A 25,571-nucleotide genomic window follows, 5' to 3' on the forward strand; every position below is an offset into this window, starting at 1 on the left:
GCTTCTCTCACTTGGCGTAATGTTTTCAAGCGTCGTCCACACTGGGGCGGAGGGCGGGCTCCCTTCATCTCTATTGCTGAGTAAATCCCACTATGTGGATATATCACACTTGTGTGTGCATTAGTTGATGGACATTTTGGGCTTTCCCCCAAATGTTACTGGCTCTTGTGAATCGGCTAATCACATGCAGGTGTTTGTATGCACACACATCTTCTGTTTCTCTTGGTTACAGCACAGGAGTGGGGCGGTCGGGTCACAGGTGACTGCGCCCAACCTTCTGAGCAGGTGCCAGAGGGACTCTTTATTCCGCAGACATCCATTTTTCAGGTGATCCTGAACCAACAAATGTCTAATTTACTTTGCTGCGTCTATGGAACTACTGTTGAGTGAAGAGATTACTTTATTACAAGTTGGGGACAAGGAGCCAAAGGCTGCTCTGTTTCCTGTACATCTTCCCGCAGTTCGTCTTTGCTTCCTACGTATCTTTTGAAGAACCACCCTTTAAAATTACGTTATTATGAGTATCTTGGGATATTTGGCCAGGTTCCACCGACAGTTTTAGAAATATTATTACAGCTACCAGAAAAAACGTTCACTATAAAGAGCACGGCTTAAATTATGGGGTTACTAGAAGTGTTGAATGAAAGTCGCGAGCGTCTGTAATAAGGCAGAATGCCGCGGTCAGAGAACGCAAACGAGAGTTTCTGAGACAACTTGTTTAGGAAGTCAAATTCCAGGCCCTGAGGGACTGAGATTCAGTAGGGGGGTGCGGCCTGGGAGTCTGTTTCTAACAATGTCCCCTCCCAAACACGCACAGGTGATCCCGAGGCAGGCTCCAGCCTGACCAAAGTGGGTGTCCCTGCCCTGGGATGACCAGGCTGCCTGGATCTGGTCACCTGCTGCCCAGTAACCCCACCCGTCCTTTTGGACGTGAGTCTCACTTGGCCTCTCCGACCTCGAACGACCTCTTTTGGAAAAACACCTGTTCTCTTTTGAACGCCTGAGACGTGCACGTCCATATTTATTTGGTTTACGCGTTTCCTGTCCTACGAGGTTGGTTGTCTTACCTTGTTCACCAGGCAACAGGAAGCAACACGTGTGCAGAGAACGACACATTCCTTGTGTTGCCCCCTGAATGTACCCCTGAGGACGTTGTCCCAAGACCTGAAGATTCAAAACCTGCTTTGACATTCTCGAGTCTCACGGAGCCCAAAGGCCTGGGAGCTCCCTGCCCTTGACAGATATCGCCCCACCCCTGAGAGAGCCCCCCACCTGGATGGTTTCCCAGTAAGCTGGACCAGCTACCCCCATCTGGTCCTCACCCAATACACGCGCCAGCCCACAGAATTATTCAAACAGGCCCCGCCCATTCTCCGTGGAGACAGGGGCCATCTTGCCTCCTCAAGCCTGTCCTTGGTGGCCCTGCTCCTGAGTACCGGACCATGTGGCCCAGCTGTCCTTGGTGGCCCTGCTCCTAAGTACTGGCCTGTGCAGACCAGCCTGTCCTCGGTGGCCCTGTTCCTAAGTACCAGCCCAGCCTGTCCTTGGTGGCCCTGCTCCCAAGTACTGGCCCGTGTGGCCCACCCTATCCTTGGTGGCCCTGCTCCCTAGTACCGGCCCAGCCTGTCCTTGGTGGCCCTACTCCTGAGTACTGACCCGTGTGGCCCTGCTGTCCTTGGTGGCCCTGCTCCCGAGTACCAGCACATGCGGCCCAGCCTGTCCTTGGTGGCCCTGCTCCCGAGTACCAGCACATGCGGCCCAGCATGTCCTTGGTGGCCCTGCTCCTAAGTACTGGCCTGTGCAGACCAGCCTGTCCTCGGTGGCCCTGTTCCTAAGTACCAGCCCAGCCTGTCCTTGGTGGCCCTACTCCCGAGTACTGGCGCTGCTGTCCTTGGTGGCCCTGCTCCCGAGTACCGGCCCGTGCGGTCCAGCCTGTCCTTGGTGGCCCAGCTCCCGAGTACCGACCCGTGTGGCCCTGCTGTCCTTGGTGGCCCTGCTCCCGAGTACCGGCCCATGCGGCCCAGCCTGTCCTTGGTGACCCTCCTCCCGAGTACCGGCCCATGTGGCCCTGCTGTCCTTGGTGGCCCTGCTCCTGAGTATCGACCCGTGTGGCCCTGCTGTCCTTGGTGGCCCTGCTCCCGAGTACCAGCACATGCGGCCCAGCATGTCCTTGGTGGCCCTGCTCCTAAGTACTGGCCTGTGCAGACCAGCCTGTCCTCGGTGGCCCTGTTCCTAAGTACCAGCCCAGCCTGTCCTTGGTGGCCCTACTCCCGAGTACTGGCGCTGCTGTCCTTGGTGGCCCTGCTCCCGAGTACCGGCCCGTGCGGTCCAGCCTGTCCTTGGTGGCCCAGCTCCCGAGTACCGACCCGTGTGGCCCTGCTGTCCTTGGTGGCCCTGCTCCCGAGTACCGGCCCATGCGGCCCAGCCTGTCCTTGGTGACCCTCCTCCCGAGTACCGGCCCATGTGGCCCTGCTGTCCTTGGTGGCCCTGCTCCTGAGTATCGACCCGTGTGGCCCTGCTGTCCTTGGTGGCCCTGCTCCCGAGTACCGGCCCAGCCTTTCCTTGGTGGCCCTGCTCCCGAGTACCGACCCGTGTGGCCCTGCTGTCCTTGGTGGCCCTGCTCCCGAGTACCGGCCCGTGCGGCCCAGCCTGTCCTTGGTGGCCCGGCTCCCGAGTACCGACCCGTGTGGCCCTGCTGTCCTTGGTGACCCTGCTCCCGAGTACCGGCCCGTGCGGCCCAGCCTGTCCTTGGTGGCCCTGCTCCCGAATACCGGCCCAGCCTGTCCTTGGTGGCCCTGCTCCCAAGTACCGGCCCGTGCGGCCCAGCCTGTCCTTGGTGGCCCTGCTCCCGAGTACCGGCCCGTGCGGCCCAGCCTGTCCTTGGTGGCCCTGCTCCCGAATACCGGCCCAGCCTGTCCTTGGTGGCCCTGCTCCCAAGTATCGGCCCAGCATGTCCTTGGTGGCCCTGCTCCCAAGTACCGGCCCGTGCGGCCCAGCCTGTCCTTGGTGGCCCTGCTCCCGAATACCGGCCCAGCCTGTCCTTGGTGGCCCTGCTCCCAAGTACCGGCCCGTGCGGCCCAGCCTGTCCTTGGTGGCCCTGCTCCCGAGTACTGGCCCGTGCGGCCCAGCCTGGCATTCACACCCTCCTCTCCAGGGTGTGAGGACCGTACGTGACCAATAACTCTGTGCCGCACCTGCCCAGGGCCTGGTGTGGGTGGCCGGCCGTCTTCCACTGTTCAGGGGACAGGCCCCTCCCTCACCGACAGGGTCACTGGAAGGGATCGGAGCGGGAGCGGGTGCTAGTTCGTATGTGTTGTGGGCTAGGCGACTGGGAGCCAGCGATGGGGGTCTCGGATGCAGTTTTGTTGTGACCTTGCGTTTAGTGCTTACACTTCCCTGAGGGCAGGGGCACAGAGCTCCACAGTCAGGTGTTGGACTCTAACCGCCAGCCACCGGGACACAACACGGCCACGAGTCACGTGTGGCTGGAAAGTGAGCAAGCCGGTGGGACTGGAGACTCAAGCTGAGTCACGGTCCACAGGCAGCCACGCAACCTGCTTCCGCTTTCCTCCTCGATGTTCTTTTTCCCAAATGGCACGCCGCGGCAGAACATATGTGGGGGAACGGTATTTACGCAATATGGCTCTTCTCCCTGAAAATCGTGGAAGTTTTGCAGGGAGATGCTAAATATCCAGGGGAATGTTTCTACTGTTTACCATCGGTTGGAGAGTAACGTGTCTGACACACTCCTTTAGAGACAGCTTCAGAAACCACGCACCAGCAAACAGAACGCGTATTCACGCAAATGGCAGGCAGCGTAGAAACCGCGGCTGCACGTCCCAAACACAGCGGCCCCTTGTGAAGTCCTCACCTTTCAAAGTAGCTTTCTTGAGGACTTTCATCGCGTACAGCTGTCCCGTGTCAGACCCCTTGGTCTTCCTCACCAGGAACACCTGATAAAGAGAACACACAGCACCCAAACTTGGTAAGAGTTGAAACTCATTTTCCTTATTTGCGTTGACAAGGGGGTCTACGAGGGAGTCTGGGGCGGGGGCGGGGGGGAATCCAGTAAAATAAATATGCCATCGGAAAATTTTACACTTAAAACGTTCTCCAACATCGAAGCGGGACGAATTTCATCTAATTGACTGCCTCCGCAATGCACAGCGTTACACGTTTGAAGAATCATTGGGTTTTGGTATCGCTAACTTTCTCTTAAACATCTTGTATCAGGAAAAAAAAAGATGAGTTGTTTACAAAACCAAACAGTACTCGTGGGGTGCCTGGGTGGCTCAGTCGGTTGAGCATCCAATTCCGTTCAGGTCATGATCTCATAGTTTGTGGGTTCGAGCCCCACGTCGGGCTCTGGGCTGACAGCTCGGAGCCTGGAGCTGCTTTCGATTCTGTGTCTCCCTCTCTCTCTGCCCCTCCCCGACTCATTCTCCCCCCCCCCCCCCCAAAATAAATAAGTAAACTTTAAAAAAAACAGAAAAAAACCCAGATCGTTTGTTTTATTCTAAATATCTTTTTGTAAATCCCCACTGAGAAGGCCACCCTGACTGGCCAATCACACGGTACAGTCTGATTCTGAAGATAAACCGGGTTCTCTCATTTTGAGCTTTCTTCACCCAAATTTTAGCTTTGAGCAGCTTAAATTTATACAGAGTTAGCCTCTAAATGGCTCTTAGTACACTGTGCGCATCCTTAATGATTCTGAAACACATTTTGAGGTGCAACATGAAGGAAAACCAGAAAAAGGAAGGACAATCGTTGGGGGGGGCTCGGTGAGCTCAGGGTCATGGTCGTGATCGCTGAACACAATTAGCAAAATACACACACACACCTCCCTGGGGCATCAACGCTATTTCCCGATAGACACAAAACTCCGCTGGCATGATCGAGACGGCCATGCCGAGGACACCCGCCATCCAGCGGACAGGCCATCGCAAGGGTGATGGTGACTCACCCCCTCCCCAAAATGCCTCCCCCATGGAGCCTCCTAAAGCCGGAAGGACCTGCCGGAGGGGCGGGGGAGGCGAGCTCCAGGAGCCCAGCCCACGAGGCACGGTGTTTGGGGGGGGGCGGGGAGGGTGGCTGCAGCATCACCTGCCGGGGACAGAAGCCAGCACGAGGGGTTTGCACACACAGCCTTGCCCTCAGGGGGGACAGTGACGAGAAGGGAAGTGACTGAGGGCAGGAGCTTGGGAACAGAGGGCCCTTTTCCTCACAGGACACCGCTCGGCGTCTACATTCTTGGGCCTGGAAGACAAAGTCCCCGCACGCGGGTGTGGGTTGATGGGGTCATCACCTCCATCCCTAGTCCACAGAGTGCCCTCGAGGCGATTTGGCTGCCTCCTGCCCCGCTCCCTCCTGACCGCTGCCACACCCAGGTCACAGCACCCTCCCCAGACCCGGATGGATCAGGGTCAGCGCAAACAGACCCCCTCCTCTGCCCAGACAAGAATGAGGGCAACGGGCTGGCCCCACCGGACGCTGCCCCCGGAGTGAAGACAGTTAGAAGTGGGTGCCCTTTTCCTTTCGGATTTGGACTATTCTGTCACCTTCGGCGGACGCGGGACGTGTCTACACGTACACGTGTCCCACATCGTGGTGCTGGTTGTCTGGGTGAACCAGCCTGTGGCCCAGACCCCGGGGGAGAGCGTCCGAATCTCCCTCAGCAGGTACGGCTACGCAAACGACCTCCTACAGTCCCTGCAGACGAGGGCTCTGCTGGGGACGAGCCTCCCGGCAGGCAGGTAGAAAATCAACAGCAGTGGTCAGAAGGGTGGGGTGTGTGGAGGCAAACTTCACTGTCTGACATCCTGAGCCCTCTGACTGCAGTCTCTGCTCACGCAGGAGGTCCCCCCACGTCTCCAAACCCGGTCCCCTGGCTGGTGTGGGCATATGGGTGGAGGGGAGCCCCCAGGGTTCAGGGGACGGGCACAACCCAGTGATCAGGTGGGAGAGGCTGGGGGCCCTCCGGAGGGGCTTGAGTGTCAGTGCCCGGAACACACAGGAGAACGCTGCACCCCAGAAGGCGCGGGGACGGGGGGCAGGCGTGGGTGGCAGGGAGGGGCTGCTAGCTAGACAGCTGAGACTCGAGCAAAGAGGGAGCATGACCGTCTGGGGCCAGAGCACCACAGAGCAGGAGCCAAACGCTCGGGCTGCAGCCCCCTGCCACGGCACCGGGGACCACGGGGCCACGCGGCAAGCCCGCCAGGGTCACGGAGTCACTGAGCAGAGGCTCGGCCGTGGCTCCTTGAACCTCCTACAGTCAGACAACCAGTAACGGCAGTGAAACCCCTCTTTCACGGCTGTGCAACATCCGGAAATGATCTTTTCTGCCTCCGTTTTCATTCCTTCCTCTGCCTCCTCCCTGCAATATCAGGCAGGTGTGTGCAAGGCACGTGTGAACGTATGGGAGAGCACACGTGTGGACTCACGGGCAGTGGGCCCCACGCCACTGAAGGCTTCACTGCAGACCAAGTGCACGTCGGCTGCCACGATTACGGTGAGCTCCCGTGATGTCAAGTTCTGCATAAACAGGTGCTCGTAAACCTCCTTCTCTACTGTATCTCAGGCTTTAAAAAAATGAGATGAGAACAGTGATGGCTTCTCTGCCATGAAAAGAGTCGTAGTCTTAGGGGCCCCTGGGCGGCTCAGTCGGTGGAGCGTCCGACTTCGGCTCAGGTCACGATCTCACGGTTCGTGAGTTCCAGCCCCACATCGGGCTCTGCGCAACAGCTCGGAGCCTGGAGCCTGCTTCCGATTCTGTGTCTCCCTCTCTCTCAGCCCCTCCCCCACTCTCTCTCTCTCTCTCAAAAATAAATAAAATTTTTAAAAAAAGAGTTGCATTTTCATGTTTGGAAATAACTGGAAGAGATTCCACTCTCTCGGCGCTTGTCGAGCCCCCACTCTGCGCCAGGCCCTGGGGTCACTGCGAGAACAGCATCAGGAGGGACCCTGGGGGCAGGCGGGGCACCTAACAGGAGATAAACGTGACCTCGAGGAAACAGACGGGCTCACGAGCCCAGGCTGCCTCTCCCGGCCGCCAGCCGGACACACGGCATTTAGGACGCAGTGACATAGGTCCTCGAGAACTCGGGCAGTTTCAGCAAGTGCGGCTGCCGACTTTCATCTCTAATCCAGCTGGCTGTAACGTGTTCCCTCATTGCGTTCTTGGAACTGCCTTCTTCAGCGGCTCGGCACGTGACACGCAAAGACATTACGGGGGAGGGGGGGACACACAGGTGCTGGGCCATCCTAAATCGCCCCAGATCTGCAGGTGCTGCCGTCATCAGCAAAAGCCCTCCCCGATTCTCTCGGCAAACTTTCCAGCTCTCTCTCAGAGCTGCAACATCGCAAAGGGTCTGCAAAGTCCTCCCCCCCCGGTGGTGGCCGGGCCCTCTCAGGGGGCGGCGGGGTGACAACGTCTTCAGAAGGAAGATCTTACGTGCTCCCAGTTTAGTAAAAGGAAAACAGGAGCCTGCTTCGCTTGGTTTGATCGCTTCTCCGAACGTGGGGATTGTAATCCTTTCCCTGAGTATTGTAAAGAGAAGCGTGTTTCCACACGGACCCCTGGTGTTTATCCACACGAGGGACCCCAAGGAACAGGCGAGGGGATGGGGCGGAGGGGGAGGCGTCGCTTTCTGACTCCCGGGCGGCTCCAGGGCCTCTCCTTCCTCCAGACTTTCCAGGAACGCCTGGGCTGCACCTTGCACTTGAACATCTGGACACACGGCCGTGTCTTCCAGCCGTTCGCTGCTTTCCTGTCCCGACGCTGAAACCACCTTGCCCGAGGACAAGGCTGTTTCTCCTGTCCAAGCACCAGTGTTTCCCAGCTCTCTGGATACCCCCGAAATCACGATGTCTCGACACGTCACCAGCGACCAGAGATGGTCTCCGTCATTCCCAGCAAGTTGCTTCGGCAAACCCAGGACTGACTCGGACACGGGAGCACACGCCGTCCTCTGGGTGGTCCCGCACGGGGACCCGCCCCCAGCAGGGACCCATCCTCTGTCCGGGATGCACACGAGGGGAGCAGTGGCTGAGGGAGGGTCCGGCGGGGCCCCCGCAGTGGGCGGGACGGCACAGTCCGTCTTGGTCCCCGGGAAGAGCCTGCAGCCGGAAAGTAGGCATCGGTGCCGAGGCCAAGGGGAGGAGACCGCGTTGTATTCCTTGCTGCGTCGCTGGCACCTGCAGTCCCTGCACGGGGTGGGGGCGGGGGGCGGAGAATGGAGGGACCCAGTAACAGGTCACTGTGGCCTGGGGACGCTGCACTCCAGATTCACTCTGGCTCTCTGCTCCTGGGAACGGAGGTGACAAGGGAAACCTGTTCAACATGCGTTTTCTGCAGGATGAGAACATTCCGTGTTGCTCTTTCTGTTTCTTCCAGACAGCAGCTGCCAGAGGACTTCTGCGTAAGGACAAACCACATTCAGGGACGAAGAGAGTAACACGGGTGTCAGAACACACGGCTTTTCCCCCCTTGCCGTTACTTTTGCTTTGACGACAACTTCAGAACAGGCAGCCCCGAGCGGGCAAATATAATCTGTGTCTGTGGCTCTCTAGTGCCTGACGTCGGCACCTCTGGGAGCTTCCCGGAGTCCCCGCTCGTCTGTTCGGCTCCCTCGTCCCCCGGGAATCCCGGGCTTCGCTTCCAGGCCCCGCCGACTTGGCCCAACGCGCGAGTAGCGGCTGAGCTGGGAATGAAGTCGCTGGCGGAGGTCAAAACACGCGTGCAAGCAGCTACCGCCTCGTCCCTTCGTTTCTCTCGTTCATCACGACCCGCCGAGCTGTACCCTCCGGTCCCACACGTGTCACGGCACAAGTGAACGTAAAGCGACCAGGTGCGTGGAAGGCGTGGAGGGAGGGTGTGGAGTCCAAAGACGGTCACTCGAGGGAGTCTACCAAACACATCACTTCACTCGTTGCTTTCCAAAGGATGGTTTTTTGTTAAAGCCAATTGTTAACTCAAAACTTGAAATCTGGTGCATTTTGGACAAAGCCTGTTCGCCTTTCACTTTTAACCCCCAGGTCTCTCGGGAGGGCAGTTTCAAGGGTACGTCTTGTCCAGTCGAGTCTCTGAACGGACCCCCAGAACCCCAGACCCGCGTCTCTGTCGAGCTCAGGAACACGGTCCCATCCATGCCGTGACCAAGCACCTTGAGGTGCGGTGCTGGGCGCATCCACCGTGAAGGAAGGGGGACTCTGTCACACGCAGGAGCCCCGCCCGCCAGGCCGGGCCCCACGCTGCACACGAGGTCACTCGGCGGGTCGTGTGCCCCACGGGCCGAACCCGTTCTCAGGAGACAAACGCGGGGAATGTACGTGCGTTTGCTCACCTCTTTTCTGAAACCATCATCCTCAGAGACAGAATTGCACCAATGGCCTTTTTCCTGACATTTCTAGTGAACGGCACATGTTCCATCACCACGTCAACCGACTCTGCCTTGTGCTTTTAGTAACGCTTCTGAGGCCGAGAGACCGAAATCTTTATCCCCTACTTCCAAAAATACCCTGTGAACCATGTTAACTAGACGTTTTTGTAGGACGCAAAGTTCTGAATGCTGGTGACTTTGTATGGTTCAAAACTAGTATGTTTGTACCCACATCCGACGCGTTCCTTACCATGTCACCGTACGAAAGTGAAAAAGAAAGAAAAACACGTTCCACCTGAGAAGCAGGTCAAAAGATAAATTTCGCAATCACATCTTCAGGGTCTGTAAGAGACGTTCCAACACATCAGCAACACACTATTAATCCGACATGAAATCAACAGTCGCCAGATTTCATCTTGGCACAAAGTCCTATGAGGAACGGAGAGATTTGGTGAACGTCCGTACAAAAATGACTACTTTGAAGATGCGGGGTGCTGCTCTGCTGACACCCTAGGAAAGCTTGGCTTTCCCGTTTCTCTCGGGCCCTGATATTCCAGAAATCAGGTTGTCCGAGTCTACAGATGTCTAACAGTTCCACCACGGACACAAAGGCGTCCGTGCTGTGCAGGAAGGACGCACACGTCATCGTAACTGAAAAGATTCATGGCTGTCCTGCCGTTTGTGGACCCGCCCACATCTCACCTCCTGGGAGGGATCAGCGGTCACGGCACTTGGAAGGTAAGAAAGGACACAATCCTGTGCACAGATACGGCTCAGCCGGTCCTTGACGGGATTCTAGCCGTCTTCGATCGGTACAATAATCACATAGTTCTTCTCACCCCCATTTGGCAGACAGGGAAACCGAGGCTCAGAGAGAGAGTAACTGCACAACAGAGGCAGAGGGTAAGGAGGGGAGCCCAGGGGCAAGTCGCGGCCTTCCTGACTCCTGAGGGCCAGCCCTGAAGGGCACCGCTTTCTTCTTTCTTGAGCGTGTGCTTTCCGAGAGACACTGGCTGGGTCGAAGAACCCTCGTCACCATCGTGATGAGCGGACGTCTAGGGACATCTCAGGAGAGGGGACCGTGTGGGGTATTCTCGCGGGTCCGGGCAGTCCTGGTTGGCACAGCCCCACGCTACCGGATCGGAGCTGTGCAGAGTGAGTTCACAATCCCGCGTGTGTGCGGGTTGCTGTTAACACGGGGCCGCGCACGGGGGGCGGGGGGGGGGGGCCCTGCCTGCGAGCTTCACTCCCGAGGCCTCAGGGCCTGCACATTTCCTGTGTCCAGGAGGCAACTTTGCCATCGTGCCTGTTCCCCAACAATCTAGTGCGTGAGACTCACTCAGGGGGAATCAAAGCTCCAACTCACCTTTCCGTAGGATCCTTGTCCTAAGACTTTCAGCAGTTCAAACTGGGAAGGGTCGGCCTTTTCAAACCCTTCCTTCACATGGTGGCTGATGTCGATCTCCTTCACGGTGCCTTCCTCCTACAAGAGAGCAGCGACACACGATGATAGCACCAACCAACGGGGTCCCCCGCATGCATCACGCTTTCATCATACGCTGACGTTATGACGAGTTGGGTAACGTTACGGGTTTTGAGGACCGGGGTGAAGGGAGGGAAAAAGTCTTCTCTGCCCTCAAGGCTTACAGCTGGACTGGGAGTTAAATTTACATGAGACAGATCAACAGGAGGAAAGAAAAATCAAAGTATTATTATGCGCGCACAGAGGCCCAATCATGAAACGGAGACCCAGAGAGATGACCAGAATAGGCGGTTTTTATTCTTTAAGGACAAAAGGGCTATAAATCTGTCAGGGACGGACCGGAGAAAGAAAGCTTGGCTTCGGGAACTTCCATTAGGTAGGAATTCTGAAGAAGAGCTGGGCTGGGGTAAAAAGCAGAAAAGGTTCCCATCCCTGGCGACGGGTATCTCTACTTCCTGGTGAGGGAGAGTACCTGTCACACGGGGGTTTATTGTGAAAGTCGGGACACCATGGGGCTTTACGTAACCCCCCTTATTTGTGCCTATTTTATTTTTTTAAGTTTATTTATTTTGAGAGCGAGAGACGGGGGGGGGGGGTAGCGAGAGAAGGGGAGGGGTGGAGAGAGAGAGCATCCCAAGCAGGTTCCTCACTCTCAGTGCAAAGCCCGATGCAGGGATTGAGCTCACGAACCGTAAGATCAGGACCTGAGCTGAGACCAAGAGTTGGACGCCTAACCATCCAAGCCCCCTGCCCCCCACCCCCGCCCGGTGGGCCACTTTTTCTTTCCTGTATGGATTTTTGTCATTTGGTCCTACCGGGGCCTCGGGGACACGTAAAGGGGCCCTCAAGGAAATCCATTCTGCTCCTCACAGTTTGGGCGAGAGTTGGGTGGGGCAGGCACGAAAATGGCAACTGGGGACAGAATGAGCGTCTGAGAATCCTGTGTTCACGTCCACAGCCCTGTGCTGAGAAGGGCCATCAACAGGACAGGGGGACGCAGTTTGCGGAGCACAGACGTGTGTCCTCCTCCTTCTTGAAGGACGTTTTGGCCACGGCTGATGCACAGCGTGTCTCATTGCTCTCCCAGAGATGCTACATCAGAAGAAGCAGGCAGATGAGCTTTTCCTGCAAGATTTCCCAGCAGGAAAAAAAATAAAAGCGCTTGTTCCTGAAATTAAAAGCCTGACCGAAATGAGTACAACTTCTCACCAGAGAACTTCCTGCGTCACTAGTAACAGGGTATCTACCCGCCCAGGGCCAGCAACGTGTGGCTGAGTCTATCTCTGCTTCCCTGAGACGCCCTTCAATCCACCGTCCATCTGACCGCTCTGTCCTCTGACCTGCTCTAACCTCTTGGCAATGCACGAGGTGCTGGAACACACCGGGACGCGCCGGCTGAGAAGCTCCTCTAAACAGAGTGAAGGAAATGCATTTGCACGTTGAACTCTGGGTAGTCAGGATTCTCCACACGTTCTTTCTTTTATTCCTTAAAACGTGTCTTTTGAAGTAGAGATTCGATCCCGAGTAAGGTGCACAGCCCTTAGCGTTAGAGGTGGGCTTCCAATCACAGGCTGACGGAACACCTTTTCCTCCCCATACGTTCGTCTAAGAGCAAATATTTTCAGATGAAGTCGTAATGGCAGTGATTTACAGTACAGGACAGAGATCCCTCTAAACGGTGTGAACACTTCCGTTTCTCAAAAGTTATAAATTGCATTATTTTATCTCCACGTAACTGGTATTCGACACCTTTTAAAGTAGAGGAAGCTCGTATGAACGGCAAACCCTGACCACCGGTCAGCAGCCTCCGCAGGAATCGTTGGCTTTTTTTCTTCCAGCGGTTAAGGGAAACTCTCCAAGTTCCACATCTTCAAGGATTACTTGGCATGTGTGTAAAACCAATGGTTATTCTATTTTTGAACACAAACAATGAATATAGCCAAATGGATTCTTTTCGGTCAGGACATGATGTTCCTATGAGCTCAATTAGGAGACGTGAATTAGAATGTCATTGATTTGGGGCGCCTGGGGGCTCAGTGGGTTGAGCGTCCGATTTCGGCTCAGGTCATGATCTCGTGGTTCGTGAGTTCGAGCTCCACGTCGGGCTGACAGCTCAGAGTCTGGAGCCTGCTTCGGATTCTGTGTCTCCTTCTCTCTCTGCCACTCCCCTGCTCACTCTCTGTCTCTCTCTCCAAAAAAATAAATAAATATATTTAAAAAAAGAATGTCATTGATTTGTGATCCCTTCTTTGTTTAATTTTTTTAAGCTTTATTTACACATTTTGAGTCAGAGACAGAAAGAGAGAGAGAGCATGAGCAGGGGAGGGGCAGAGAGAGGGAGAGAGAGAGAATCCCAAGCAGGCTCCACACTGTCATCTCAGAGTCCAGTGCTGGGCTCGAACTCACGAACTGTGAGATCATGACCTGAGCCGAAATCAGGAGTCAGAAACCTAACGGACTGACCACCCAGGCGCACCCCTGGGATCCCTTCTTGAATAAACAAATGCTGGGGACAAAGGCCAACAGATGGGCGTCGTACTCAGATCGCAGTTTGGGGTGGAGGCCACGTCGGAAGCCGTTCCCGCCTTCCAAAACCTCGGGCCTCCGGGACCTGCAGGCCCAGGAGACAAAGCAGCTTCTATAGGGAAACCTCTCGTCTGTGACAGGAAGAAGAAACCTCAGCGCTCACCGCGCAGCCTCGTTTCGGCGAAGAAAACCGCACTCACGTCGCTGCGGCAGACTCCGATCCCCACTTAGAAAACAAGAGCAGGGCGAAGTTCTAAGTCCCCACAGAAACACAGATGCTATCCTTTCCTGCTGCCGACTTGTCCACTGAAGACAGAAATTGAAGATTATTTGTCGCCTAAGGACAAGGTGCCCCTTTTCCGTTCAGGAGGCACTTTGCAGTCATGGCTCCACGGACCACCCGCTACGTACCGCACAGCCTGGGGTGAGTCACCCCAAACCCCAATTTCCCTCCCGAAATAACTTCAGTCATGCAGCCGAGCTGATGCAACACTTACACCACGAAAAAGGTAATAATTCACCGAATCTCATCTTTCCAAAACTTCGTTTTGGTTACGGAGGTGGGGGGGATACATGAACAGTCACAGTGCTGACTAGAAAGCAAAGTCAGCACGTCCCCAGGCATGGGCGGATTACAGAACCCAGCATCCTCGCAGATGCCCAAAGGGGACAGGGTCAAGGAGGTGTGGACTCTTAACCCGCTGGTCTCTTCCCCGATGACATTTCCCAGCACATGTGTGTTTCCGGAAGATTCCAGATCATTCCTCCTCTTTAGCCGCTTTTTGTGGAGACCCAGCAGCTGCAGTAAATGATGTCACTCAACCCACTGGGTCGGACAGGTGCTGCTCTCACAGCGGAACCCGCAGCGCCCACAACCTGGACACTGCCACCGTGTCCCTGCTCCCGGTGCGCCCGTCCGTGAAGCTGGCTCGGCGCCTTTCTAAGGCTGTCCCGGCTACCGTCCGGGCTGCCTCCTCCTCCCTGCACCACACCCCCTTCCCACCTCGGCAGCTCACCTTCTTGACATTTCACATCAAAGGTTTACAAACAAATCTGCAGAACATTTCACGTTCTGTGTATTCTTGCTGTCCAAGAACTTCGAGTAAATGTGCCCAAAGCACACACCTAATCTCACCTCCAAGAATGGCATCAGGAACCTGAGGACTTTCTTCCCTGATAACGTGGCGAGGCAGTTAATTCCTCATGTGAAATCAGTGAGGTCTTTAAGAGCAAAGAATAAACAAATGCTGGGGACAAAGGCCCCAGAAGGAGGAAGGGGGACAAAGGCCCCAGTAGAAGAAGGAACTAAGAGTGTCACATTTTAGATTTTAGAGTTTTGCATTGGTGGTGACATTTTGGCTTGAACTCGCCTGAGGATACTTTGTTTTTCTCTTTCCCAAGATCTTAAAGAAAGAAGAGAGAGAGGATGGGAGGGGACAGGAGGGGAGGGGAGGGGAGGGGAGGGGAGGGGAGGGGAGGGGAGGGGAGGGGAGACAGGAGAAGAGAGGCCTGGCATCCGATGCTGACCACAGGCGCACAGAACACCCCCAGATGGACGCAGGGAGGGGAATGTGTCCCGGCATGTCTGCTTCTGTTTGCGGATGAGATGGTCCTATTTTCTGGATCATTTCATGATTACTGCCCTAAAGGGCCACCAGAATTATAATATTCTCCGTGTGTCATTTGGAGATGAATGCCTTTTCTTTCTTACCAGCCGGGTCGTTTTATCTAAAACTCTGTGGATTTTAATGTTATTCCCTTAAGAAAATAAACTCTGTTCCTAAATCCTCTAAACATCTGGTTTCTAGAGTAACTCCTTTGAATGGATTTTTTTTTAAAATAAGTTGAGGAATTTGGGGGGAGAAGCTGGTACTATGGTCAAGTGCTTGCTTCACGAGCAAGAGGGTTTCAAAAACATTCTAATGTAAGAGATAAAAACTGGGGCCATAAATTGTTTAAAAGACATCACAAGATAATTTTTGACAATGGGTTTTTTAAAGCCCTGTTGAACTGTGTTTGCAGTTCTGACGGGTCACACAGAGCGTCCCATGCAGGGGTTCTAGCACCCCGGTGGCAAGAGGCTGGTGAGCTTTGGACGGTGGTGACCATGGACTGGGGCAGGGGGACACCTCACAGCTGTCCCCTCCTCCCTGCACCAAGGCCACTTTCTTAGAATGTCCTCTGTTCCGAGGCATCTAGGTCTCAGGTCCTTTTCGAAGCAGAGTATTTATGAAAACCACGTGCAAATGGGAACTCATGAAATACTAATGATGACGACATAGAAAATAAAAATCACGCCAAGTGTTCGCTTCACCTCCAGACAGAGTTCATTCCAGAAATCACAATTCGCGTGGAGGCTATCGTTTCCCACGAGGGCTGCAGAATAAATTGTTAAACAGGCGGTTTGTAAGTGTAGAAAAGGTCAAGGAAAGCAGGTAACGTCTGTCCCCCGCAAGCAAGCCCTGCCCAGCCAGCCGGGTCCTGCTGCTGGGTGGTCGGTGCAGCCACAGCAGCTAAGTCTGCGGCCCCGCGTCTGCACATCGGAGCACGGCCGGTTACCCCTCCCGACAGCAGGGGCACCTTGTTCCAGAGCTTCTCAGCAGCCTCGGACCTTGCCCCGTCTTGGGGCTTCGCGCGGACCTCCAGCCAGGACCCCTCCCCAGAAATCCGGCCGGAGACTCATCCCAGGCAGCGGGACGTGTGTGACATCCGCCCAGTCGAGTCCTCGGGAAACTACTGCTACGAAGTTTCCTCTCCATCTAAGGGGCTAAAAATACGCGGAGCCACTCAGTAGAGGCACTCCGTCCAGCTGGGCCTCCGGGCACCGGCTGGAACTGAGACAAAACAGGATGGCTTTATTTAGGAATGGATCTACAACCGCAAAGGAGGGAGGGAGGGAGGGAGGCGGGAAGGACCGGGGCGGGGAAGGTGCAGGAAAGGGCTGGGTGAAATGCTGAGCCGGCAGGGTGAAGCTCTGAAATTTCAGGAGCGGGACACAGGACACCCGAGTTGGGGAAAGACGTGCCCAGCCACCTGAGGTCTGGTTTCCAGCCCGGTGACCTACAGCGCTTGAAGCACGGGTGCATTTGACCTGATGTTCGTCAGGATGCAGAATTCCCGGAGGGATGGGGTCGGTGCAGGCCCAAGGCCCCCGTTCATCCCGGAACACCTGTTTCCCTCCTTCTTCCTGCCTGCCTCCCTCCCTTCTTTCCCTCCTTTCTTTCTCTGTCCTCCTTCCTCCCTTTCTTTCTTTCTTCCCTCCCTCCCTTCTTTCCTTCCTTCCTCCCTCCCTGTTTCTTTTCCTCTTTCTTCTCTTCCTTTCTTTCTTCCTCTCTTCCTCTTCCTCCCTCCCTCCCTCCCTCCCTCGACAGAGAGGGCATGGGTGGGGGAGGGGCAGAGGACAATCCCAGGCAGGCTCCATGCTGTCAGCACAGAGCCCGACGCGGGGCTTGATCTTGCAAACGGTGAGACCATGACCTGAGCGGAAACCAAGAGTCCGAGTGTGTTTCCTTCTTACCCGAGGGAGCGCTTCAGCACAGAGGGGCATTCCCCGCAGCAGGGCACACTCAGTGACACTCACAAGGAGGGGGTGTGCACGCCAGGCCTCGCGGAGGGGCACGACAGCACAGCAGCACCAGGCAAGGAGACTCAGGGGAAGCACAGGGGAGCAGCGGAGCGATCCCGACCCCCTCCCATCCAAAACCTTGCCGTCACCCCGCCCAGTCCCATTGCTTCTGGTTACTGAGGTCACAGGAACTTCTCCCTGTTTTTAGGTGGAAGCTCCACCCCAACACCGCTCTGTCTTCGTCCCCGCTGCCTGTTGTCCCCTCCAATCGTTGTCCCTTCCAGCCTCTGAAAGGCTCATGTCTGCCCGCATTTTACAGATCACGGTCCACGCAAGTCAGACTCCCCGACGGCCGTGATTCTGCACAGTGAGAGCAGCCAGAGTGGCATTTCTGCGGGGGCTGGAGGCCCACGGCGTCCCACACGCTGCCGGCTCCGGGCTCCCAGGTTCTCGCAGGCTCGTCCAGCCCTGAGCTCCCTGCGTGAGGCTCGAGCTGCGAGGCTCTGGCGTCCGACGGCTGTGTTTGAGGTGAAGGCTCTAAACACAGATCGCTGGCCGTTTCTGCCTCATCTCAACAGTGGCCTCCGGAGATGTGCTTTCCAACTAGTCACCTCCAGCGCGAGGGGAGGAGGTCGCTATCTGTGGGTGTGAATTTATTCAGAGGCACCGAGGGGTCTCCAAAGAGCCGCCAAACTGGGTGTGGATGGAAGGCGTGCGCCATGGGCTCCGACGCCGAGAAGTTTCCTCAAGGAACGGGCAGCTTTCTACGGGGACGATACGTGGGCACGAAGGGGACTGAATGAGTCGTTATTCCCTCGCACAATTTTAAAAACGGCACCGAGCAAAAGGCCGCAGAGGGTAACGGAACACCCTGGGTGGGCACTGAGCAGAGGTCATCACGCTGCTTCCCTTCCAGTCCTCATCCTCAGAACATTCTCCCACTGGGTTTGAGGTGCGTCCCACGAAAGAGGATGTACCGAGAGATAAGAGAAAACTGAGAACCTAGGTTCTGCAATCCCAAATGCAAAAGCTACATGAGGCTAACCCACACGAGCAGTGAGCCGAGGAAGTTACAGTCATACCCCAGTGAGATCTACGGGGACGAGCTTCATCCCTTTTTCCAACAAAAGGGAAAATTTATCTGAATATCACCTTCTCCAAGACTTAACTATTTATATATTTCTTTTTTTTTTTTTAAGTTTATTTATTTAAGTAATCCCCACACCCAACGTGGGGCTTGAACTCATGAGCCTGAGATCGGGAGTCACATGCTCTTCTGAGCCAGCCAGGCATGCCACTTGTTTCTATATTTCCGACTCGATGTCCTAGGTTTGGTTTTGTGTTTTGAAGTCAACGTTTTGTAAATGTTCGGTTAATACCCGGATCAGGACAGTTTGTCAAAACCCGATGTTCCTGACAGAGAATAAGGTGCGGAATTGACTGCTGGTCAGCAACTCTGTGCGGGCAGGACTCCTCGCTCACACGTTTCAGGTGCTCTGTAACTACAGTCCGAGAAAAGCCCGGGGTCCCCTGCAGACAGCTGGGCACTAAGCTTGTCCAGGATGCACTGAGCCACCTGGGCTGACAAGGACACATCCACTCGCACCAGTGACCATGGCCCACTCCTGTTCTTTCTTTAATAAAAGGGGACAGGGGCGCCGGGGGGCTCAGTCGGTTGAGCGTCCGACTTCCACTCAGGTCACGATCTCACGGTCGGTGAGTTCGAGCCCCATGTCGGGCTCTGGGCTGACAGCCCGGAGCCTGGAGCCTGTTTCGGATCCTGTGCCTCCCTCTCTCTCTGCCCCTCCCCTGCTGATGCTCTCTCTCTGTCTCAAAAATAAATAAAAACATTAAAAAAAAAATTTTTTTAAAGGGGACAGACTCATGGCTGGACTGCATAGTTAGAGGCAGAAGGCATATCTACAAGTGTCATTACGGGGGTTTCACTTATTTTTCTCATCAAAAGGAAATCTGAGGTGTGGAGCCAAAGGTTCTCCAGAACCGTCAATAAGAAGCTACTGACATTCAAGGCTAGTGGTCAGATGGCAGGTTCACATCCTCAAAAGGGCAAAGGATATTCTCCAAGACAATGTGAACAGTCAACATCTCCATGGATTGCTTATGTCTTTTTTTTTTTTGGTAAAGATTTTTTTTTTATGTTTAAGTAATCTACATCCAACGTGGGGCTCAACCCCACAACCCGAGTCATGCCCTCTACCGTCTGAGCCAGCCAGACGCCCCTGTGTCTTTCTTGACACACACAGAAGATCCTCACTGTAAGTCTGTCCTCGGGAACGCTCAGGTCAAAGGCACAAGTTGTCATGGACGTACAAATTCTATAGCTCTCACTGACAAAACAGACCTAAAAAGTGACTCAAGGCTGAATATTGAACTGGTGGGCAAAATGCGTGGGCCGTAGTAATTGAGTCGCTCACGCGGGCGCTGTGGCTCCGGGAGACTGATAAGTACCACGCGTTCTCCCGTGGAGAGGACACGGGACAGGCTGACGGGGTGTCTCTAAGCAAACCTTTGTGGCTTGGTTTCCGCAAAGAGAAAGTTGCTTAAGTAACAGGTTTTTTTAATGGTCCAACAAATGCATGGCAATAGCTATTAACGTTGATTGCTCGGATTGGGAAAGACTCATCCTTGAACGTCCACGTGCCCGGCCCTCCCTCTGGAAGCAGCCACGCCATGCTTGGGCCACTACTTGGGCAGGCGCACGTACGCGACCTGCGCGAGGGCAGGCAAAGCGGGATCTGGAGAGAAGGATGGGTTATTCAGATTGATGCCATTCTTCACATCCGAAGCAAAAGGATCGAAAGAGGCCACTTGCGGGGCGAGAATAATGGCAGCACCAGGTACCAGGGGGGCAAGTTCGCGGGATGAGGTCACGTTTTTGGGAAAACAGTAATGGTGCCCTATAACGAGTTTTATGTTGTGGTAGAAGGTAATCAGCCACGATACAGGGAAGGATCTAAACAGCCACTCCACGTTCTAGAGAAAAGAAGTGTGGCCAGAAAAGAAAATACCGTGACTAGAAAAGCACACCTGTCGCATGCGGATTAGCGGGCCCCGGGCAGAAAGTATTCTTTTATTCTCTACACCAAGTCCGTGGTCCGTCCGGAGGCACCGTCGTACCTCCTGGCCCAGGAATCTTTAGTTTTCAGACTTTATCAATAACAGTTGAATATGGAAAGCTGTTTGTTACCATTATTTTATCTAAGAACGAATAAATGGGAAACAATTTCAATGTCCGCATTAAATGACACATCCGTCACATAAAATTTTACTCAGGCGTTAAATGTGACTGTGCCATTTACAACCACTCCCAGAATAATGGAACACTTACGTAAAGGCTAACAAAACACAGACAGCAGCTGTGCTGAAAACTACAGAATCCTATCGAAAGAAACACAAGCGAAGAAGGGCTAAGTAAACGGAGGGAGACGCCGTGTCCCCAGATTAGAAGACTCAACAGAGTGAAGGGTTTAATTCTCCAAAAATTGATCCGTAGGTATAACGCAATTCTTATCAAAACTGAGCAAGGCTTTTTGTAGATATAGACAAGCTGTAGTCTAAAATTCATTTTTTTACGTTTTTATTTATTTTTAAGAGGCAGAGAGAGCACGTGCAAGCAGGGGAGGGGCACAGAGAGAGGAGGACAGAGGATCTGAAGCAGGCTCTGTCCTGACAGCAGAGAGCACGATGTGGGACTCCAACTCACGAACCGTGAGATCATGACTTGAGTCAGAGCTGGACACCCAACCCGAGTGAGCCACCCTGGTGCCCCAAGCGGAGTCTAAAATTTAAATGGAAATGCAAAAAACCAGAAATAGCTAACCGCATTTTGAAAAAGAATACCAAAGGGGAAGGAGTCACTCTACCGATGAGAGGGCTTACGACGTAGCTAAAGTGATCAAGAGACTGGTGTGGCTGGACCAGTGGGACAGAAGACGGAGCCCTGAGTAGACCCATCCAATTACACCCAACTGCTTTCTGACAGCGATGACAAGCCAACTCACTGGAGGAAGGAGAGTCTTTTCAACAGATCGTGCTGGAGGAATGGATCTCCAAGGGAAAGAAAGAAAAAAAAGCAACGTGACCTACATCCCATACTTCATACAACAATGAACCGCAAATGGATCCGAGATTTAAATGATCATAAAACTTTCAGCAGAAAAGCTTCAGGACCTACAGCTAGGGGAAAAAAATTTAGACATGACACCGAAAGCATGATCCACAAAAGGAAAAACTGACAGACTGAGCTTAATAAAAAACAATTTTCTTTTTTAGAGAGAGAGAGAGAGAGCGCGCGCACGCACAGATACACGCAAGAGCTCAAGTCGGGGAGGGGCAGACGGGGAGAGACAGAGATGATCTCTGTGCCCAGCGTGGAGCCAGAAGATGAAAAGAGAGGCTATCGACTGGGAGAAAACATTTGCAAACCACTCCTGCAACAAAGATCTGTGTCTATAGCAGAAAGTATTGTCAGTCAGTTGAGCCTCTGACTCTCGATTTCAGCTCAGGTCACGATCTCATGGCTGTGGGACTGAGTCCCATGTTGAGCCCTGTGATGACAGCTCGAAGCCTGCTTGGGACTCTCCGTCTCCCTCTGTCTCTGCCCCTGCCCCACTTGTGCAGACTCGTCCACACTCTCTATCAAAATAAATACATAGACATCGGAAAAAATTAAAAAAAAGAAATCTCAAAAGTCACCAGTAAGATGAGACAAACTATCCAATTACAAAATGAGTAAAAGTGTTAGTTGTTTCACAAAAGAGGATACACACGTGGCAAAGAAGCACACGAAAACAGACCCAACATCACGAGCTGTCAGAGGAATGTAAAACCACAAGAACACATCACCACCCACCTACCAACGGCAAGATAAAAAGAAAGCGATAACATCAAATGCTGGCAAGGATGCAGAGAGACTGCATGGCTGGTGGGGACATAAAATGGTACAGCCCGGAAAAGAGTCTGGTGGTTTCTTATAAAACGAAGCTTGCACTTGGTGTACAACCCAGCAACTGCACTCTTGGGCATCAACCCCAGTGGAAAGGAGACTCTGGTCGTACAAAAACCTTCACCAGTAACACTCAAACTGGAAACAACCCAGATGTCCTCCAGTGAGTAAACGGTTAAGCAAGCTGAGACACATCATCCCACAGCAATGAAACAGAACAAACTACTGAGACACACAAGTGGAATGAATCACCAGAGAATTATGTTGAGCAAAAAAAGCCGATCTCCGAAGACTGTATTTATGCGATTTCATTTGTGTGTCATTCTTGAAATGACAAAATTATAGAGAAAAAGAACGTATTAATTATTGCCAGAGGTAGGGGATGTGGAGGCGTGTGCATGTGTGTCCATAAAAGAGTTGCAGGGGGAATCTTTGAGGACATGAAACTATTCTGTGTCTTGATTGTGGTGGTGGCCACATAAATCTACGTATGGGCTGACTTGGACAAACTACACACACAGCCACGCACGCACGTGTAAAACTGGAGACAGCTCTATAAAGTCTGTTGATCGCATCAAATACCAAGTTCCTAGTTGTTTATACAGTATTGTCATATGAGATAACGTCAGCGGGGAAAATTGGGGGAAGAGAAGATAGTCTGCGCTAGGTTTCGTAACTTCCCGTGACTCTACAATTACTACAGAATAAAAAAAAATTTGTAAAGTGGGGCGCCTGGGTGGCTCAGTTGTCTGAGCATCTGACTTCGGCTCAGGTCACGATCTTGCAGTTCGTGGATTCAAGCCCCGCGTCGGGCTCTGTGCTGATGGCTCAGAGCCTGGAGCTGCTTCGGATTCTGTGCCCCTCCTCCACTTGCACTCGTCTCTTTGTCTCTCAAAAACGAATAAACATTCATTGTTCATTCATGATTCATTAACATGAATAAACATTCATTCATGATTAATTTTCTTCCCATTCCTTTCTAAATTTTTTATATAGAAATATAAAACCGATCAAGACCCAGGCTTCTCTATAAGGAAATTTAAAAATAGCAAAGTCTCCTCACTAACCATCATTGTGGGATTCCTGTGCTCACCCACTGCTGTCCTGTCCAGCAACACTGAAACACTATGGGAAGTTAGGCAAAATTAACTGTGAGCTAATCAAGCAAATAAAATCCTGCTGCAAGAAAACAAAACAAAACAATACAACACAAAACAGAAGCCAGCATTAAATAATTTGGATGCCATCTCTGGATGTGAAGAATAAGCCTACCATTTGGTGGAAAAGAAAGGTTCAACGTTTTTAAAGCTATTAAAATTTTTAGACTCAACATGCAAAGTCCCTCTTGTGGATGAACACAAAATTCCCAGTCAGGGAGCACATGGTAAGCAATTTGGAGACCACACATATGTGCCAGCCTGGCAGGTGGCCAGTGAGTTCACAGATTATTTTCCTGGGACACAGGGTATCTGGGGGTAGGGGGTAGGAATTTACTGGAAACCGACAAACAAAACGCTGGTCTAAAAGTGACATTAGAGATGAATGTGCGTTGTAGCAAATTAGACAACCGAGTTGAGTGTGATAAATTTCTCCTAAATAGGTTTGTAGATATAAATGTGAAGAGTTTACATTTTTTCCTTGACTAGTCATGAGTAGTAATCCAAGCAAAATCATGCGTCGTGTTGGATTAACACTCCCGGCATCTCTGAGGGACCGTGCCCCCATACAAGGCTAAAGCACGATTCGGTACTTGGGGCAACGGAGGACAACCATTTCTGCCAATACTCGGGTCCCAGCTATTTTTCCAGTTTCCTGCCAAAAGTAGATCATCCCCAAATCTCCTTGGAGAAGACCGCTGAGTTGGTCATCAGAGTTTCAGAACACAGGTTTCATGTAACAGGTCTGCTGTATACACAATTTTCGTATCTCGATGATTCTGATAAACAGAATCCAGGCAGAAAACGATCACGAACTTCAGAATGAAGTTTAAACAATTTCAGCGGTAACGTGCAGATTGGTTTTTTACCCGTTTCCGTTGAAACAATGAAACTTTTGGTCAAAAACCTCACTGAAAGAAGTTACTGAGTAACCATCCCTCTTTTGGTTTTTAAACCATCTTAGTTGACATTTTAGAAGATTACAAAGCGGGGCGCCTGGGTGGCTCGTCGGTTAAGTGTCTGACTCTTGATTTCAGCTCGGGTCATGATCTCATGGTTCATGGGTTCAAGCCCTGGGTCAGGGCGTAGAGCCTGCTTGGGATTCTCTCTCTCCCTTTCTCTCTGCCCCCCCTTTGCCCCTCCCCTGCTTACACACGTGCTCTCTCTCTCAAAAAAAATAAATAAAAGCTACAAATAAAATATAAAAAATAATAAAATTCACTGCTCCCACCCCGGGGGGGGGGGCGGGGGGGAACTGGGGTCTGGAACTGGGAGGACCTGGCCCAAGAGGATGGAATCAGATGGAATTAAGCAAACTCGAACTCTACACGTGCAGTCGTTTCTGCCAAGATGAGCTATGAATTACAGATTCCCATAGTCACGAGCGCAGAGGAAGCATCTCAGCGGAGCAGACAAACAGCGTGGTTTTCACAACGCATCCTTCTGGACGGCGTCTCACTCGGCAGGTCACTGCCATCCACCTGCACCGTCCTTCACAGAACACCGAAGACTGAGACTCTAAACACCCAGTGTGGGGCCGACCGAGGCATCGGGACAATGACAGTTTTACCCCCCAGGAGACAGACTTCATCTGCCTAAGGTTCCTGGTTACGCGGTGACCTGTGACGCTGTTTGGAAGAAGCTCGGTGACCCGGCAGACGCTTCTCAGGGAAACTGGAGGTTAGCGCAGGGTGAGTGCATTTTCAGTTGACTCCTCCAGGGTCCTGGGCCCTTGGTGCCGACACCCATTCTGTTCTTGGCGGCACCCTCCTATGCAGCGTCTGGCACACGGAATTCACTCGGTAAGTGTCTGTGCGGGAATAAACACATACCTTCCGGTGGCTTTAAAGAGCGCATCAAACACCCTCCCGTTTGGCCCTGCACAGGATGCCCTGCGTCAGTCTGCAAACCACACGTGTGGCGGGAGCACACCAACCTGATGAGGGTCGACCCTGCTTGTGACGTCAGGCATGGGCTCCGGAACCTTCCCTCCACGTGGAGTCATCACTTGCATTATATGCAATTTCGAATTTCAAAGAAGTCATACTCTAAAAGTATTTTTGACTTTTATTTATTTATTTTGAGAGAGAGAGCAAGCACATGTGTGATCTCGAGCAGGGGAGGGGCAGAGAGAGAGAGGGAGAGAGAGAATCCCAAGCAGGCTCCACGCTGTCAGTATAGAGCCCGATTCGGGGCCCCATCCCATGAACAGTGAGATCACGACCTGAGCCGAAATCAAGACTCAGACGTTTAGCCGACTGAGCCACCGAGGCGCCCCTAAAAATTTTTTAAGAGCCTACCAGCTTGGGGGTTTACCAAAACGCTCAGCCATGCTCAACAAGTCTGGGTGGCATCTTACCGCCCATGTAGATCACACGCTCTGTCTGTAACAGACCCAAGTGATGCTGGAGAAAAACCCCCAAAACCGTCCTGAAGCTCTGGTGGTCATGTGCCGAAAAGCTAACCTTTTCCGCTAGAAAAATGGTGTGAACGC

At 53.2% G+C, this 25,571-nt stretch overlaps 1 protein-coding gene across 5 annotated transcripts in view; it reads right to left on the reverse strand.

Moving 5' to 3' along the window:
- Positions 1 to 25,571, reverse strand: part of RPS6KA2 (ribosomal protein S6 kinase A2) — a 345,870-nt gene that overhangs the window by 83,216 nt on the left and 237,083 nt on the right. For all 5 annotated transcript variants that reach the window (XM_045500255.1, XM_045500257.1, XM_045500259.1 and 2 more), the window contains 2 exons: positions 10,747 to 10,863; positions 3,872 to 3,953 (listed from right to left, as the gene is read on the reverse strand). In XM_045500255.1, the coding sequence (XP_045356211.1) occupies positions 3,872 to 3,953; positions 10,747 to 10,863 (199 nt within the window). The remainder of the gene's footprint in view (positions 1 to 3,871; positions 3,954 to 10,746; positions 10,864 to 25,571) is intronic.

Source organism: Leopardus geoffroyi, chromosome B2 (assembly GCF_018350155.1).
Source record: "Leopardus geoffroyi isolate Oge1 chromosome B2, O.geoffroyi_Oge1_pat1.0, whole genome shotgun sequence".
NCBI classification, from domain to species: Eukaryota; Metazoa; Chordata; class Mammalia; order Carnivora; family Felidae; genus Leopardus; species Leopardus geoffroyi.